Source organism: Glycine soja, chromosome 3, assembly GCF_004193775.1.
Source record: "Glycine soja cultivar W05 chromosome 3, ASM419377v2, whole genome shotgun sequence".
Classification (NCBI taxonomy): Eukaryota; Viridiplantae; Streptophyta; class Magnoliopsida; order Fabales; family Fabaceae; genus Glycine; species Glycine soja.
Window position 1 is genome coordinate 45,030,525 of NC_041004.1, and position 19,414 is coordinate 45,049,938.

At 32.6% G+C, this 19,414-nt stretch overlaps 3 protein-coding genes across 4 annotated transcripts in view; 2 read left to right on the forward strand and 1 right to left on the reverse strand.

Annotated features, from left to right (window-relative positions):
• Positions 1–1,887: 1,887 nt before the first annotated feature.
• Positions 1,888–3,196, forward strand: LOC114405569. Its single transcript, XM_028368037.1, has 2 exons — positions 1,888–2,272; positions 2,354–3,196. Exons 1-2 carry the CDS (start codon positions 2,018–2,020, stop codon positions 3,032–3,034), a joined length of 936 nt encoding a protein of 311 aa, XP_028223838.1. The 5' UTR covers positions 1,888–2,017; the 3' UTR covers positions 3,035–3,196.
• Positions 3,197–11,025: 7,829 nt separating this feature from the next.
• On the forward strand, positions 11,026–12,000 carry LOC114407526. The gene is made up of 2 exons (XM_028370655.1): positions 11,026–11,141; positions 11,346–12,000. Exon 2 carries the CDS (start codon positions 11,357–11,359, stop codon positions 11,777–11,779), a length of 423 nt encoding a protein of 140 aa, XP_028226456.1. The 5' UTR covers positions 11,026–11,141; positions 11,346–11,356; the 3' UTR covers positions 11,780–12,000.
• A 2,022-nt stretch (positions 12,001–14,022) lies between these two features.
• The window catches only part of LOC114407527 (GDSL esterase/lipase At1g09390-like), a 19,866-nt gene continuing 14,474 nt past the window's right edge, over positions 14,023–19,414 (reverse strand). For both annotated transcript variants that reach the window (XM_028370656.1, XM_028370657.1), the window contains 2 exons: positions 14,969–15,233; positions 14,023–14,553 (listed from right to left, as the gene is read on the reverse strand). In XM_028370656.1, coding sequence (XP_028226457.1) covers positions 14,309–14,553; positions 14,969–15,233 — 510 coding nt within the window. In that variant the 3' untranslated portion in view covers positions 14,023–14,308. The remainder of the gene's footprint in view (positions 14,554–14,968; positions 15,234–19,414) is intronic.

Sequence of the window (19,414 nt, forward strand, 5' to 3'; positions counted from 1 at the left end):
TCTAAGTTAATTAGTGTGTGCTCTTACCATTTAGATATATTTTTTACGTAATAAAAATTTTAAGTTTAAAATAGTTTAAATATTTTATTTATTTATTGTATGTATTGTTAGATATATTTGGTTAGTTAGAATCGAAATTTTATTTAGTTATTATATATATTGTTAGATATTATATGTGTGATAATATTTGGTTGAAAATAATATTTGGCTTAAAATATTATTTGGTTACTTATGAAAATATTATATATTTGTTTAGTTAGTATAAAAATATTAGTTGTATATCTATTTAGTTGTTGTATATATTCTTAAATTTTATATATGTGATATTAGGTTTTGTAGTATTAAGTATATATTTACATGCATTTTGATACTTTAGCCTAATAAATATATATACATGCATGATACACTTTAGGAAGGCATACGTAATATTAGGTTTTGTAGTATTAGGCAGTTGTTAATATTAGCTTTAGGTATATATTTGTAAATTTTAGACACACCTAAATTTTTAGTTTTTGTAATATTAGTTAGCTTTAGAAATTTAAGCATTTTATAGGTAAATAAATAATTATAATATTAAATAGAAGTAAATTTGCCTTTTTAGTGTCTTAATTTTGTATGTTATATATAGATAATATAGATAAATGAATTGATTTTTTACAAATTTATTGTTATATATTTAATAATGTTTTTATAAATGTGCGTAGTTTAATTTATATTATTTACAAATAATGTATAAATTGATTTGTGCATTTTTTGTATTATATTTGATTTTGCAGTAACAATGGCATCTTCATCATCATCTTCATCACATATTAACATTAAGTCTGGCCCCATGGATGCTGATGTATTATGGATGCAACCTAAGCATGTTTCAGAACATGTTTGGAATGGGGAACAAGATCGAAAATTACATATAAGACGAGCTGTCCCCACGTATCAAGGGGAAGAACAAATTCCAGAGCAAATTTTTCCTTTTCTTCAACAATCTGGTTTCGGCTGGATTATCAAGATGGGATACTTAAAAATAAATGCTTCATTAATTAGTGCTCTGATAGAAAGATGGAGGCCGGAAACACATACGTTTCACATGAGATGCGGAGAGTGTACTATTACTCTCCAAGACGTCTCTGTATTGTTAGGTATAAGTGTGGATGGTTTACCATTAATCGGTCCAACAAATCTTGATTGGGCTGATTTATGTGAGGAATTATTGGGAGTCAGACCACAAGAAGGTGAAATTAAAGGTAGCATGGTTAAATTAAGTTGGCTGGCTCATAATTTTGCACAAATAAATAATGACGACAACGAAGAACAAGTACGAAGGTTTGCCCGTGCATGGATACTGAGATTCATTGGAGGTGTCTTGTTCGTTGACAAAAGCAGTAACAAAGTTTCACTAAGGTACCTTCAATTTTTACGTGATTTTGAAGAATGTGGCACATATGCATGGGGAGCTGCCGTACTTGGTTTTTTATATAGAGAGATGTGCAGTGCCACCGATTATAATACTAAATCAATCGGAGGTATGTGCATCTTACTACAACTGTGGGCATGGGAGCGATGTCCAACCTTGGCTCCAAAGAGGACTCCTTCCCAAGTAGAAAATACACCATTGGGACACAGGTTAGTCATTTTTAACAGCGTCTTTCATTTCAATAGAATAAATGGTTTTAGACGTGTTAAATTTTAATCTTTGTAGGTGGCTGCGACGTGGAAACCAACATATCGGCAATGATGATGTGAGAGTTTTTCGTCGCAAGCTAGATATTATGAAACGTCATGAGGTAAGAACATGGTATTATAGTTGTAAAATAAAAAATTATGTGTTATTTTACTACAATGTTCACAACTATGTTGTTATATGCAGTTTGTGTGGGAGCCTTACCCATCAACCGTTTTATCATTGTTGCCTCCCGTTTGTTTAGTCGGAAGTCTCGCGTGGTACGCGGTGGTGCCACTAATTTGTTTCCAAGTTATTGAGTGGCACCAACCGGACAGAGTTTTGAGACAATTTGGGATGCAACAACCAGTTCCAGAGTCTCCTTCACAACCCCTAAACATTCATGGCATAACATTAAAGGGGAAACATAACGAAAATTGGGGGCAATTGTTCGCCCCAATGATTCAGCAGTGGAATAATCGCCATGCATTTAGGGTCGACGCTTATCCCCGACAAGAAGGCCTATTGAGTTTTAACTCGGACTACATGGTCTGGTATAGGCGAAAGACAAAGATGTTTGTTAACCCAGCAAATGCAAAGACGGCTACATTGGTATTTTTAAATTTTTTTCAAATTTTAACTTGAACTTTTATTTAATGATGGTCATTAATTTTCTTACCCTTATAAATGCAGGGTGAAGTTGCGGAGGCATTACAATACATGGTGTCTCCTCAAGGGAGGAATACATGCACATTTGATGATCTCGTGCCTTATGTGGAAAAAATTACAATTTTATCCGAAGAGCAAGAGAGAGTCACTGAGCCAGTGTCACATGGTCCCGCATCAGAGCGTCAATTTCCTGCACAACAGTTTCACATGCTTCAGTCAAGTATTGAAACTCAGGGGATAGACAGAAGAAGGGACATTGTTGAAGCGGAAGAATATTCCCAACAAATGGCGGAGCGTGGCCATGGAATGTATTACACGCCACAAACATTTGCTGAGTATCCGACCCAGATGTATCAATATCCTTTTCAGGGTCATCACACTGATACTTCTGCAAGCCAGCAATCGTTCGGTGGTGTTGCGGAAACACAAGCTCATTTTTCATGGCCCACAATGACCCCTTCACAGCAATATCATGGCCCAATTCCAACACCTAATGCCCCGTTAGGAACACAATGGAATGTACCGGGACAAATACCTAATACGGGTGACTTATTCGGTGTTGATTTGCGGCACGCATTTTCTGCGGAGGCTGACGAAGAAGAAGCGGGGAGGCATCGGGGCAGAAGAAATCCTGATCGCCAAGCACGAAGATGGGATCGACCATGTGGCACATCCTCACGACATCACGGACACCAAAATGAATGATTTGCATGTCTTCGTTTATTAAGCCTTTGTTGTATATTTGTAATTTGACATTCATGGCGTAATGTATGATATTCAGTTTATTAAGGCTTACTTATGGATAATATTTATGTCGCGTATCAAACTATAATAATCAATGAACCGTAAACCAAATAAAACTCAAAAACTAACCCCTAAAATAAAAAAACCTAACCCTAACCCTAAAAAATAAGAACTAACCCTAACCCCTAAAATAAAAAACTAACCCTAGCCCCTAACATGTTCAGAACTAAACCCTAACCCTAAAATAAAAACCATAGCCCTATCCCTAACAAATAAGAACTAACCCTAAGTTTGTTGTTTGTTCTTGTAAAAAATTTCATTTGTTTTGTTTTTCTATAAAATTATAACATTGCTCCTTTTTTTATCTGAAGTTAGATTTGTTGGACTCCAAACCTGAAAATATATTTAAAGGGAAAAAATATATTTTAATTTATTTAAAAATCCTTATATTGATATAATATAATTTATTTCAGATAAATTTGAAATAAAAGTTTTAATATTCATAAAAATTTAAAACATCCGTTAATATATTTTTTTAAAAAAACAATTTATAATTCTTAATAAATACCTTAAAGACACAAAATTAAAATAAACACAAAATTTAATAATTTATTATGAGTTAAAAAATGTCAAATAAAAAAATATATTATTTGATTAAAGACACACCCTAAAAAATTATTATAAAACAAATAAAAAATTAAATATTCATTGAGATCGAAAATATATTTTAGTAATTTTTCTTTAATGCCAATACATTGTAATGGCGGAAGTATAATAGTATGAACGTTTCGAATTCTCTTCCTCGTACTTCGCGAATCCAGTTTTACCTCCTGTTTTCACATTTCAGTACTCCACTTTATCCTTCTCCTTTTCTCCAGACACTTCCTTTTGCATTTTCATGCACAGATTCGTCATTCAACCCTCTATCCTTCCGTACCCCCTACCCCCTCAAAAATAAGAACTAACCCCTAAAATAAAAAAAATAACCATACACCCTAAAATAAAATGACTTAACCCTAACCCCTAAAATAAGAACTAAGCCTAACCCTAAAAAATAAGAACTAAACCCTTACCGTTTAAAAAAATAAAGTAAAGTTTATTTCAACTTCTAAATGTAATTTTATTTCATTAGAAGTACACATTAAAAAAAACAAATTTTATTTCAACTTCTAAATGTAATTTTATTTCATTAGAAGTACACATTAAAAAAAACAAATTTTATTTCAACTTCTAAATGTAATTTTATTTCATTAGAAGTACACATGAAAAAAAACAAATTTTATTTCAACTTCTAAATGTAATTTTATTTCATTAGAAGTACACATGAAAAAAAACAAATTTTATTTCAACTTCTAAATGTAATTTTATTTCATTAGAAGTACACATTAAAAAAAATTAACCCTAAACCCTAAAATAAGAAAACTTAGCCCTAACCCTAAAATGTTCAGAAATACACCCTAACCCTAACACTAAAAAATAAGCCTAACCCCTCCAAAATAAGCACTCAACCCTAACCCCTCAAATAAAAAAATTAACCCTACACCATAAAATAAGAAGAACTTAGCCCTAACCCCTAAAAATTAAGAACTAAACTCTAACACCTAAAAATTAGAACTAAACCCTAACCATTCAAATAAAAAACTTAACCCTAACCCCTAAATCATAAAAAAACTTAGCCCTAACCCCTCAAAAATAAGAACTACACCCTAACCCTTCAAATAAAAAAAATAACCCTAACCCCTAAATCATAAAAAAACTTAGCCCTAACCATAAAATAAAAAGAACTTAGCCCTCACCCTTCAAATAAAAAACTAAGACAAAATACTTAGACACTAACGTTTCTAACTAACGATCAACACCAATGTCACTCAACCTCGATTGATCCACTCCATTTATTTCAACTTCTAAATGTAATTTTATTTCATTAGAAGCACACATTCAACAAAAAGTAACTGACAATTTCATTGAAGACCAACAAGTAAATACATTGAACAAAACCTAAAGCAATACAAGTCAGGCATGTAACATACATAAATCAATTAAATGAATTACTCCCACGGTCAGATTGCATTGGACATCGACGCCTATTGTGCCCTTCAGCTCCACATCTACTACATTTTTGTCGGTGGTCAGATGGTTCGACCCAATCCATCTCATTCCTTATCCTTGTTGATTTTGGCCGACCTTTCGCACGAATTGTAGTTGGGTCAGGGATTAGTGTCCATGCCTCATCAGAAGGAGGAATTGCCGCTTCATTCCCAAGAGGCCACCACTGTGCGGAGTATGCTTTTAAGATGTGCTCATTGGTGTAAACAACATCTATATATTGGTAGTAGTTCATGCTCACGTAACCACAAGCTGCAATAATGTGTGAACATGGATAGTGAAGCGCAGAATACCTTCCGCATTGACAGTAATGGCCATTCAAGTTAACTGCCCATTTTTGTCCGCCACGTTGCGTTATAGGATTGAAGGTCTCCTCTACTTCAAACCTTGTCGAGTGAATATCATACACGCGAACGATGTGCGAACAAGCTTGTTCTTGATTTTTCCTAAGTTCTGTAACAAGCTTAGAACAATAAACTTGGCCTTCTCTTAATTGTCTTTGGGCTTGGCGACCACGATCAACAAAGTACTTTCGGCACCTACTATATGTTGACTTGACCAACGCTGTTATTGGAATGCTGCGACAATCTTTCAACACCTTATTCACACATTCTGATAAGTTGGTTGTCATGTGACCATATCGTCGTCCAGATGTATCGTAAGCCATGCTCCATTTTTCCTTTGAGATTCGATCAATCCATCTTGCTATGGCTGGACTCAATTGACGAAATTTTTCTAAGTTTTGATCAAACACATGCTTGCAAGGAGTGTACGCTGCATCAAATTTGTTATCATCAAAAGTTGTACATAGACATGAAACTCAAATTAAATTAATGTATAAAATAAACCTTACCCAATTTCTTGAACATCTCTTTTTGTTTCGCGTTGTTGAATTTGCGATTGAAATTGCTGGCTATGTGTCGGACACAGTACACATGAAAACCGTGGGGAGGTTGCCAACCAAGTGCTTCATTAGCGACAGCAGACTTTATACTCGCGTGACGATCAGATATTAGACAAATTCCATTCTTATCTGTGACGTGTTCACGCAAGTGGGCCAAAAACCATGACCATGCTGTTAGCGTCTCGCCTTCGACCACGGCGAATGCTAGAGGAAGAACACCACCATTTCCATCTTGCGATGTGGCCATTAACAGGGTCCCACGGTATTTTCCGTATAAATGTGTGCCGTCAACTTGTATGATTGGCTTACAGTACTTAAAAGCCTCCTTGCATTGACCAAATGTCCAAAATACTCTATGAAATTGACGATGTTCGCGACTCACCGTATTACCAACAATAAAATCGTCATGTAGTATTTGAAAGTAAGAGCCAGGAGAATGATTTTGCATGTGTGTTAGCCATGACGAGAGTTTCGCATACGACTCTTCCCAATCGCCATATTCAATTGCAATCGCCTTTTGTTTGGCCATCCATGCTTTTCTGTATGAAACCTTATAAGAAAATTCACTATTTATCCTTTCTTGAATCAAAGAAATTTTTATTGATGGATCTTCTCTGATCATGCCTGTAATTCAAATAAGTAAATAAAATTACAAATTAAAATAACAAATAACACAAAAGTAGGATAATATGAACATAAAAAACGTACCTACTACGCAAGTCGCAATTAAATTTGAATCAAGCTTCTCATGGTCTTGTGTCATAGTCATATTTAGACATGTGTGCGGTCCACCCCATTGTGTCACTTTCCATGCATCAGTTTTTTTGGATAAAATTGCCCTCATATAAAAAGGGCAAGGAGACTCTTCAGTGTTGTTGGGGCAACAAACGATATATTTGTGTGATTTCGTTTCAACAACCTTAAAACTTTGATGCACCTTCATCACATATTGTTTGAGTGCATTTTTGACCGCATCTTTACTGTCAAAATCCATGCCAACATATAATTCTTGTCCAACATTAAAAGTCGTTGGCATGTCCAGACCACAAATGTCCTCCTCGTCCGGATGACTCCAATTGATATTATTATAATGCATAGCATCATTCCAAAATGGATTTTGAATTTCTGGTACACCTAATATTTTATAAAAAAATCACGTCAACAAACTACTCCTATTTAGTTACCATTAAATACAATTCTCATAAAAAGATAGATGTATTCAACTAATTTTGTATTTCACAATCATTTACCTTCGGTTGGGTGAACAATTGAAACTGGTTCAACGATGTCGGTCACTTCATCGTCTGTATCAGATATTCCATCGTCACTATCATCTTCATCGAAAGACTCTTCAACGTATGAGTTAGATGCCAGATAATCATCATCATCATCTTCATCGTCATGTAAATTGCTTATATTTGTTGGCAGTTTCGACTCATGATGAGGTACATTATGTCCACATGACGTAACAGAATTTGCAGCATGAAACATAGAACCGCCAGCAACATCCTTTTCTACGTATAATTCTAGAACTGACATTTGTTGTTGTTGTTGAAAACTTTCGATCATAGTTTCAACATCTTCGTCATCACAAATTTGCAACGCAACATATTTTCCTGAAACTAAAAATCTACAACTTATAGTAGAAATAATTTCATTATTTTCTAACTTTACCTTATCTCCAATTTTTTTTTTCAAAGCATTGAAACTAATTCCGCGTTTTATCTGAATGGCCTTTTTACTGCCTTCAAATATTACACCATCATTGTCTTCAAATAGTCTTCCGTTGAAATACAACACTGTAATAATTGAATTCATGATATACCTACATGAAGAAAATTAAAAATAATTAATCATAACAACAGTAATTTTAAAACAAATAACTGTATTTGCTTGCTTCATCTACTAACTTAAACTTAAACTACTGATTAAAATTTCATTCTAACTTCAAAAAACTAGAAGGGAATTGGGTAATTATTTGTAAGGTCTGTCCACCCATGAACAAAGGCTTGTAAATAATTAAACATTATTAAAATAACTTCAAACTAAAAAACCTAATTACAAAAATTAATAAGCTACAGGTTCACGTTAAAATTTTTTTCTAAATAAAACAATTATTACTTCAATTAAATATTTTGAGAATGATAAAAATAAAAAAAAAGATCCATTTGCTTCATCTATTAAACTTAAACTACACATTGATACGTCATGCTAACAAAAAAATTATTACTCAAATTAAATAGTTAAAAAGAAAATCCTTAACTTCAAAAACTTCAACAGTCACCTCTAAATAGTTTTAACTCACAAATATCATCAACAAAAGTTTATAACCAAAACGGTCACATGTCAAATTTCTAAGCCACAAAAACCATGAAGAAAGAGAATTACAAATAATTACTCATAATAATTTTAAAATAAAAATTCTAATTCACAAAATTAATACACTTAAGCTTTACCTTCAAATTTTAGTCTAACAAAAAAAATTATTACTTCAATTAAATATTTTGTCAATCATACAAATAAAAATATTTATTTGCTTGCTCTATTAAACTTAAGCTACACATTCATACTTTATTCTAAAAAAATTACTCTAATTAAATAATTTATGCAAAATTTCTCAACTTCTACAAAATTTCAAACGCAAAATGGGAGGGTTACACTTAAAAAATTTCAGACACAAAAACCATAAAAAAATGGCTTACAAATAATTACTTCTAATAATTTTTAAATAAAAATTATAATTCACAAAATTAGTACGCTTAAACTATAAGGGAATCAGGTAAATATTTTTAAGGTCTAATTACAATAATTAATACGCTTAAACTTCACGTTTACATTTTTTTCTACCAGGGTCAATTATTACTTTAACTAAATATTTTGTCAATCATAAAAATAAAAAAATGTATTTACTTGCTCTATGAAAAATTGCTCAACTTCAAAAATATTTCACACAAAAAATGGAAGGCTTATAAATGGAAGGCTTACACTTAAAAAAATTTCAAACACAAAAATCATAAAAAAAAGGCTTACAACTAATTATTGCTAATGATTTTTAAATAAAAGATCTAATTCACAAAATTATACGCTTAAACTATAATATTTGTAACACCTAATTACAATAATTAATACGCTTAAATTTCACGTTCAATTTTTTTTCTAAAAAAACAATTATTACTTCAAATAAATATTTTCTCAATCATAAAATTACAAAAATCTATTTGGTTGTTCTATGAAAAATTCCTCAACTTCAACAAATTTTCAAACACACCATGGAAGGCTTATAAATGGAAGAATTACACTTAAAAAAAATTCAAACACAAAAACCATTAAAAATATAGGCTTACAATTAATTACTGCAAATTATTTTTAAAAAAAAATCTAATTCACAAAATTACTACACTTCAAACAAAATGAAAGAAGGTTTTAAAAAATTGACTCAATAAAAAACATTCTTTTAAATAAATACAAAATATTCTTATTTTAAATAAATCACTAACTTTGAATAAAATAGCAAAATTCTGGAAACTGCCCTCTCCTCTTTGGACTGCTTTCTTTCTCTCTTCTTCAGATGCTTTGTTTCTCTTTGTTTCTCTCTTCGGACTATCTTTGATTGTGTGGAATTTTTTTGTTACAAATACTCCTATTTAAAGCCAATTTACACCCATAATCTTCTCCATAATAATTACAGGCGCATGTGAATCAAACTGTACCCATGTGAATCTTACCATGCCATGCCCTAGCCTGCAATGCAGAACCCTAACCTGCAAATAAATAGAACCCTAACCTGCTAACCTGCAAATGATACAACCCTAACCTGGACGTGAGCTGACGTGAGCCCTAACCTGGGTCTCGCTGCTGCTACTGGCGGAATGCCCAGGCACGTGGTAGCTTGTTCCGCCAATGTGAATGGCGATACCCAAGCCTCGTTCCGCAATGGCGATACCAGCCCTATTCCGAATGGCACGTGCTAGCTTGTTCCGCCAATGTGAATGGCGATACCCAACCCTCGTTCCGCTTTTGGTAATGGCGGTACACATGCATATCGCCGATGGCAGTGGCGATACATGCTTGCCGCCAGTAAGAATGGCGGAATCAACGTAAAAAATAGACCCCCATTGCAATTAGTTTCGAAACAGACCCAGTTACGTAAATTGTTTTTAAAAAAAACCCTATACAGTAAATTTGCCACATCCTACCCCTCACTTTTATGACTCCTTTTTCAATTTTGATCATTCGTCATTAATTTGGTTTGGTTATTTTGAAGTTAATTTTGACTGATTCATTTTTATAAATTAAACTTAATTAATATATTTTTAAGGATAAATTTTAATCATATATTTGGTCATTCCAATCCAATTTTGATGTTGCATATTTTTTTAAAAATATATAAATTTTTAAATAATTATGTATTAATATTAAAAAAAATTCTAAGAAACAATATTTTGTATAACATGATATTATTTACTTTAAAATATATTATAAAATATATTTTTATTTTGTTTTATACTTTTTTATTACACAATTTAACTATACATAATATTAATATTAATATATTATGTTAATAAATTGAGTTCATCTAGCCTTGATTTATAAAATATCAAATCCTGATATTGAGTCAAATTTAAAATCAAATAAATAGCTGTATGGATCAAAATTTCATGTCAAATAAAGAAAAATAAATCCATGGATCATATGGTCCTTATTAATTTTAACATAACATATAATTAAATAATATTAATTTTTTCTCATAAATTAAAAACTTAAATATATGTCATGATTGACAAAAAAATTAAATATATGTACAGAGACCATGAACATCATAACTACTTAATAATTTCTCATCTCAATTCTCAAGGGTACCTAGTACTCAAGGGCATTATTGTCAATCCAATAATATGACTAGTATAAAATAACACACGTACGGCTTGAGTTCATTGAACTGAGTAAGCAATTTCCATCGTTCATTTCTTTGACTAGAGGAAGTTCATGTCAGATCTCAACTCACGGTGAAAGAAGCCTATTAATTATTTTGGGTTGAACCCTTATACTATGCTCTAGGTCATCACCTTCTCAAACTTTTATTCTCTATGCTCTAGTATTTTATTTTTTGTTTGTGTATCTGTACAGTATAGGGAATTGAACTAGCATCATAGTCTTCTCAATATTAATTCTTGTTTTTTATTTTTCCTTTTTTCTCTAAACGGCTCACATATATATGTATACTAACGTACAGCTTAATTTTGCGTCAAATTAATACGTTAGTTATAAGGAACATGGAAGGAGAAGAAAGAAGGAAGAGAAAAATAGAGAATGAAGAAGAAAATGAGGAGCAGAAGATGGAAAAGTTCTTTGCCTTGATAAAGAGGACAAAGGATGTTCGCGATCGTTTCTGTAAGGAGAAATTAACAGATACTAAGAAGATTGATGGAGAAAGGGCAGCTGCAGGGAGTACTATTTGGAACCCAAAGTTTCAACCAGAAGACTTCATCGATTCTGGAGAAATGGCAAAGAGAAATAATATTATTAATATTGTTTCAGGTCATGATCATGCAGCTGCTCCTTCAGAGAAAGAATTGATCATAGAAAAGAAACAAGATTTACAAGAAGCAACCACGGCAACACCAGCAGCAGCCCAAGATAATGAAGAGAAAGACAAAGCAAGTGAACATTTTTTAGACTTGGATCTTACTTTATAAAATTATACTATATTATAAGAATAATATGCATTTATATCTGATGAATTGGCTATGCCCTATACTATATGAGTATATGACTATGATTTGCTAACCTTACTAATGTCTTTGTAATCCAGTTTTCGTTGCTCTTGATCATGATTTTGACCCTAAAGTGGTTGTTGTACATTGAAAAGAAGCTATCATATACTTAGTAAATTGCGGTCACCGATTTTTCATTATTATCTACTTGGGTATGACTTCTCTCTTGATTACAAGGAAAATCCAACGGAAGAAAAACATGCATATGAGCTTTGTGGGACCCATTAGTAGTAATGGATCTCATGTAGTATTTGTTTCTCTGCTGTTGAATCGAGAATATTTTTCCTAGTTAATTAATTGTAGTATTTATGTTTATGAGGATTAGTAAATAAATTATTGAGAACCTTTAAATTATAATTCTTTTTTATCAATCTAATCAGCAAAAGAAAGTTTTGTTTTTGTTAATTTATTTATCTTTTTTAAAGTTTACTACAATATTCACTGTTATCCTTTTCGTTATACTTATTTTTTATTTAATTCTTAAATATTTATATTTTTTTCATAATTAAGAAAGAACATGCCAGCGGGAGCTTACGGCCTGACCGTGTAAGGTTTAATCTTGTCAAGTATGCTTATTAAAAATGTTAAATTTAGGTGGTATTAATTCCTCGGCATGCCATCTTACCTATTTTCACCCCTTTTTTTTTTTTTACTGTGAATCAGTGAATGATGATTAAAGAAATGAGCATAGGAAAAATGAATGTGTGACAGTGTTGAGTTAGAAAAACAAAAAGGGAATAAGTTTTTCTGTTCAACGTAATTGCAATACTAATTCAAACACATCCTTAATTTTCTTTTAACAAGTTTGACGAAAAAGATTAAAAATAAAAAAAAATTGAAACTTATAGGTAAAATATAAAAAATAATTTTAAGAACAAAAATAAAAAAAAGAGCTAAATTACAAAAATTAAAAACTTAACTAAGTCTAATTTGTTAAGAGTAAATAATTCACGCACTAATGCACTAATAGTCTAACATGTAGTTTAAATATTTTTATATTATTATCCAATATTTATTATTAACTTTTATAATAATTATTATAAAGATCATATTTATTATAATTTTGGATTGATATTTATCGACTTCTTATATTAACAGTACATAAAAAAAATTAATTACATTCCTTTTTATTCTAAAAATTAATTTCTAAATTATAAAATTATTCTGAAAATTAATTTCCAAAATATAGGAGGTGGTAAAATAAAAAAGCTAAAACTAATTGTAGTTTATTACAGATTTGAACGCACCGCTTGTTTAACACCCAGAAGCAAATGATTTAGTGGTAAAAATAATTCTCCTGAAGAAAGCAATATTAGATGTCATGACAATTTTTATTTTTATAGTATTTTGAATTTGTGGCGACGATAAAATCACCTGCAAAGTTATCTTATTTTTTTCCTCAATATATCATTTTGTGTTTTGGTCAAATGGTAATCGTGACGAGTTACAAATAGTATAAACGAGGATAATTAGGTCCACATATTTCACAGCTTGAGTCTTACATTTAATGAATTGAATAATGACAACTTTATGTGAGTGCATGGCATCTATTATGCGCAGCCATGCCACATCCGTTGAAATTGAAATATAATGGGGACAAAGCTTGGAAGTTGGAACCCTAGATTGAGATATTCTGCAGTTATGTTTTCAATTGCACAAATCCTAACCTTTCAAAAGATTTGTTATTTTAATTAAAAAAAATTGACAGTTATTTTAATTAAATTGAAACATGAAATTTCCTTTTGAAAATTAATCGCAGTTGGATTTAAAACTGCACCTCCAATGAGCCTGTTTGAATAACGAATTAGGAGTTTTTCTATTAGATTTTTTTTTGGTTAGAAAAGTTTTTAAAAACTTTTTTAACTTTGTATTCAAACAGGTCTAATATATAGTTGAATCACTCAATGAAAAGACGTTAAGTTAAAAAGAGAAAATCAACTGGAGAAGTGAACACTAAGATTATGATGAAATTCCTAAAGAAATCCATATATCGTACCTTAATTATAATTTTATATTATGATTGATTAAAATATGTAATTTAATTATTTATAGGATTTAGCTCATGAATTATAAATTCTTTGATATTGTTTTCAATTCCCATGAATATATTTTTCTTTTAATTATTATGGTTCAATCACGATACAACTGCAAATAAACCAGTAAAATGTAAGCAAGTAGTTTCACTTATTCCATTACCAGTCCAAATTTCTAAAACAGGCCAAAAATCATTTTAGTCATCAATTGTTTACATAATACAGCATACATCCAAGTTGGCAAAGAAAAATACAATTTCTGGTAACATAGGCCACTAGTTACAGCCCAATTGCAAGACCCTAATCTTTTAGAACTTCAGCGTGGGCGTTACTACATAACAAACTCTGTTCTTGGAGAACTATATTGATGGTAAATCAACAACTAATGAACTAACAGTGGATTCACTGTTTTGCACACTCAGTGTGCATAATCATTGGTGCAGAAGAAATCAAAAGGTGTCCGTGGTGTGGAATAAGCCATGGAAAGTATCTTAGAAGCTATCAATGTATTTGCAGCCTCAGTTTGATGAATTCCATCCCAACTCACATACCGAGCCCCTTCATCACAAACCTGATAACCAGGTTGACCACATGTCACCCTTACGTCAAAATTGTAAGGAGGCCCTCCATAGCCGCAACATACCATCAACGGATTCGAGAAACCTAATCAATAATGCATTCACAAACATCATCAAAATTATGATAATAACAAGAGTAATCCAATAACTTGAACCATTTGCAAGTTAACCCCATTGAGGAATGCTTGCTCACCAGTAGCAACACATTCCTTCAAATATACCTTCCAGTATTGGTTAAAATTTATTAGAAATTACAAAATTATAAGTGTGACATGTTAAATAAGAAGTGAGACCTACAAAATTTTGTGATATCTAACAAATTTCAGCCAATAACAAATGTGTTCAAACTGTGCAGATATATATAGTCATCTAAATGTGCCAATTATGTCATCATAATATATGGAGTGAAAGTAGGAAAACTTGATTCAGTTTAGCAACATAAGAGTGAGTCAAATAATAATGGATACTTAAATGAGAAGAAAGTGGTTGCTTGGATTTACCATATTTCGCGGCATTTGTGATGAGGTCATACTTAATGGTATAAATATCAACATAGACTAAAGTAGCATCTTTCAGTTCAGATCTTAGTTTCTGAGTTGAATGAAGCAGCTCTTCATTAAACAATCTTGCTGCAGAGTTATAACTAGAAAGACATCCCAATGAATCTAGATCCTTCTTCTGAGCCAGTGCGAGTATTTTTGGAAGACAGCCCAACGGCCCAGTATTGTGAACCCAAAACTTCCTGGCACCATCATTATATAAATTCTGCATACAGATAGAGAAGGCAAACATCACACTCTAAGAAGGAGAAATAAAAATAAAAAAATAAACTCAGAAAAATAATAAGATCAATGTACATCATCCACCCAAGATCTTGTTGCAGCTTATAGTAATAAAGGGCAAATTAGTAGTTACGTAGAAATGTCTTCTCACTCTTATCTATAATCTATTGAGTTCTGATAAAGAATTTTAACGCTCACAATATAAACACTACGAAACATTTGCCAATGCAGAGAATGCACTCAATTAAAGGGAAATGAATTAGAAGAAAAGGGAGAGATTATCTGGACATAAAGGATAGGCAAGAACGTTAGTGTCGCGGTGATTTTTGGATGTCAAGCTATTGATTAGCATTGACTCGCATTTTTTAAGATCACCACCGATCTTTTATTTTTTCGAAGAAAAGGGAGAAAGCTCGAAAAACCCTAGTTTTTAAGAGATCAAAGGTCCGGGGGTTGGTTACGCAAAGGGAAGGTACTAGCACCCTAAACGTCTATAGTACTCTATAGGAACCTCTTGCTTATTTTATCTTTATGCTAAATTAATTATTTGTTTGGAAATAAATGCTCAAGTGTGGAAAGATTAAAGAGATAGGTTTTAAAAGAAAGGAGAAAAAAGTTTTTTTTTTTTTTTTTTTAATTATGCGGAGATAAGTCTAAACGCGCCGGATCCCTTAAAATGACGTTGGATCAAGTGAGGGTCCTTTTCCTCGGATGCGGTTCAAATTACATGATCGTCCTCGGCAGAAAACATAAAAATAAATGTGAGTGTCGGTGCAGATTCTCATTTTTTATTTTTATTTACATTGGACCTAGATACATTCTAATTGGCAATAATAAATAAAAATTGCAAATGCATTAAAATAAATATGCTAGAAGAAATAATAAAATGCATGAAATACAAAACAATAAATACATATGGTGCATAAAATAAATAAAGAAAATAAAATGCAAGACATAAAAATAAATATAATGCCGGAAATAAATAAATAAAAAAATGAAAATGAAAATGCAAGACATAAAATAAACATGATGCTAAAAATAAAAAATGCAAGACATAAAGTAAATATGATGCACAAAATAAAAAATAAACAAAATAAAATAAAATGCAAGACATAAAATAAGTATGATGCTGAAAATAAAATAAAACGAAAATAAAAATGCAATACAGAAAATAAATATGATGCTAAAAAAGAATGCGAGACATAAAAATAAAAATGCAAGGCAAAAATAAATAGGGTACATAAAATAAAGAAAATAAAAGTGCAAGACAAAAATAAATATGTAGCTGGAAAATAAAATGCAAGACAAACAATTAAACATGGTGCTGGAAAATAAATAAAGAAAATAAAAATGCGAGGCATAAAATTAAATATGATGCGTAAAAATAAAAATGCAAGACATAAAATAAATATGGTGCGTAAAAAAAAAAAAAAAAAAAGAAAAAGGGAGTGCAGTAAGGAAAAGGGGGGGTGAGAGTAGGAATCGGAAAAGAAGAAAAAGAGAAAAAGAAACTGGGCCAGAGAGGAGTCCAACGGGCCAGAGGGGAGAACCGGACCGGTTTGGTTCAAGGGAAAAAACCAAACCGGTCCAGCCTCTATATAAGGGCTAGGGGGCCGGTTTTTTTCATTTTTCAAAAGCTTTTTCTCTCTCTTCTCTTTTTCTCTCTTCTCTTTTTCTCTCTTCTCTCTCCTCCTTTCCGAGGTTCTCAGCGGCCAAGAACACCCTCCGGCGCGGCGGCCGCTGGCGGCGCCACCGTGCCGGAGTAGCTCAAGTCCCCCCCTTTTTTTACCTCTCGAACCCTCTTCACTCACTCGTTATGAATCTGAGGTTCGTTTTCAGAAAACGCGACACAGCAAGCCTAGATCTAAACTTAAAGCGGGTAGAATCCTACCCTTTTCTTTCGTGTTTGGTTGGGTTGAAACGGTTTTGGGCTGGTGACTGGTGAGTTAGGGCCGTGTAGTGTATGGTTCTGGGTTCGTATTATTTTGGTTTATGCCGGTTCGGTTTCCGTGGTCTGTGCGATGATTGGGGTACGAATCGTGTGATTTGTGGTTTGAATGTGTTTCGGATTTTGATTCTGTTGGCCTTTTTTGTGGTTGATTTGTACGGCGGTGGGTGGTGGCCTGAGGGAGGTTGCGTTGGTGGTTTGTGGTGGCTTGGTGGTGTTGGTTCGCGGAGGAGGAGAGGGGCGGTTCTGATGTAGGCTTGGCCGATGGTGGTGGTTCACGGAGGAGGAGGGTGTTGCTGAGTGGTGGCTTGGCTGTTCCGGCATTCTGACTGTTCGTATTCACCTCTGACGCGCACAGTAATTAATGCAGCATTTAAAGGACATAATTAGGGTAAAAAACGAAGAGCCCCTCTGGGCCTGGACCAAAAAAAGAGACCGAAAAGAAGAAAAAGGAAAAAAAAAGGAAAGGAAAAAAAACAAAATATAAAACAGCAAAAATAAAATAAAATAAAATAAAATAAAAATAAAATAAAAAAAACGAAAAAAAAATACTAATAAAGATATTAATAAAAAACGGAAATAATAAAAACACTTAATAAAAGGAAAAAAAAAAAAGAAGAAAATAATAACTAAAAAAAATAATAATAATAATAATAATAAAAAAGGTAAATAAATAAATAAAAAAAAAAGGGCGTCTTCAAAACAAAAATGAGGTATTTTAAAATACCTCCCTGCCGAAATTTCATCTGAAATGATGGAAATTTCCGGCTTAAAAGACGAGAAAAAAGAAATAAAACGGGTCAAAAATGGGGTATGACAGATGCCCCTATTTAAGTCTCTTCGTTACGGAGATTTAAAAGTGAAACTTTTAAAGCGACGGGTCGAAGAGATTTAAATACAGAGTACACCATTTTTTACCAATTTCAACTACAAAATGCTATGAATGCACTGTTATGCACGTAATGTTGCGAATGCTTGCGATGCAAGTATGAATGCAAGACGAGGTAAATGGCTCGACTGGGAATAACAAAACCAAATGGTACCCGATTTTGTTAAAGAAAAGGGGTCCGACTGGGGATCACATGGTTTTACTGGGGGTAAATGTCAGCTGTTCGGGTTGACGACGAACTGCCACTGACGACAAAGGAACAAAGATAAATGTCAGATGTTCGGGTTATTGCCGAACTAGCCAACTGACCAGAATTGAAGATAAATGTCAACTGTTCGGGTTATTGCCGAACTAGTCAATCTGACCAAAAACAAAGATAAATATCAACTGTCCGGGTTATTGCCGAACTAGCCAATTTTGACAAAAAGCAAAGGTAAATATCAACTGTCCGGGTTATTGCCGAACTAGTCAACTGATAAGAAACAAAGATAAATGTCAACTGTTCGGGTTATTGCCGAACTAGTCAACTGACAAAAAACAAAGATAAATGTCAACTGTTCGGGTTATTGCCGAACTAGTCAACTGACAAAAAACAAAGATAAATGTCAACTGTTCGGGTTATTGCCGAACTAGTCAACTGATGACATGAAACAGAGGCAAATGATGCATAAGCTGTTCATTAAAGAAATTGCCACTTGGCGAAGAGAGGGTGACATCTCTGGATCAGACACACTGGGGATGACACTTGCGGGAAATAGAGGGTTACAAATTATTCATGATTGATTGAAATGAAAAGATGATTGAAGCAAGACTCATGATGGTTAATGCAGCCATGTATGCATGATATTGTCTTTATTGTATATGTATGAATGTGTATATGCATGAATGTATGAATGCCTGAATAACGACACGACTTGTATGACTGTATGGAGGATTGACTTGTATGATTGTATGAATGATAAATTTGGTGGAACAAGATTGGACGGGTAAGATTGAAAGTGACCCGACGTCGCATCACAAACACTCGGCAATCTTCAATGGGGATGATGCCACCAGGGTATATCAAAATAGTGACGGGGTAAAGCCCGCAGCAACTGATGGGGAATAAACATTTCTTGGGGAGAACGTGCCAATCCAAAAAAACATGGTAGAAGAGCTAGTGCTTCTGTGGTCATGCTTATTATTATTCTTTTTTTTTTTTTTTTTTTTTTTTTGAAAAAAAGCAATTGACCACGTGCAACCTGCAAGGTTTATCCATTCTCAGGGTAGCTGTTGACACACCCTTCATCTATTCACGAGTTCAAAGAAAAAGTGTTTTGTTGTTTGT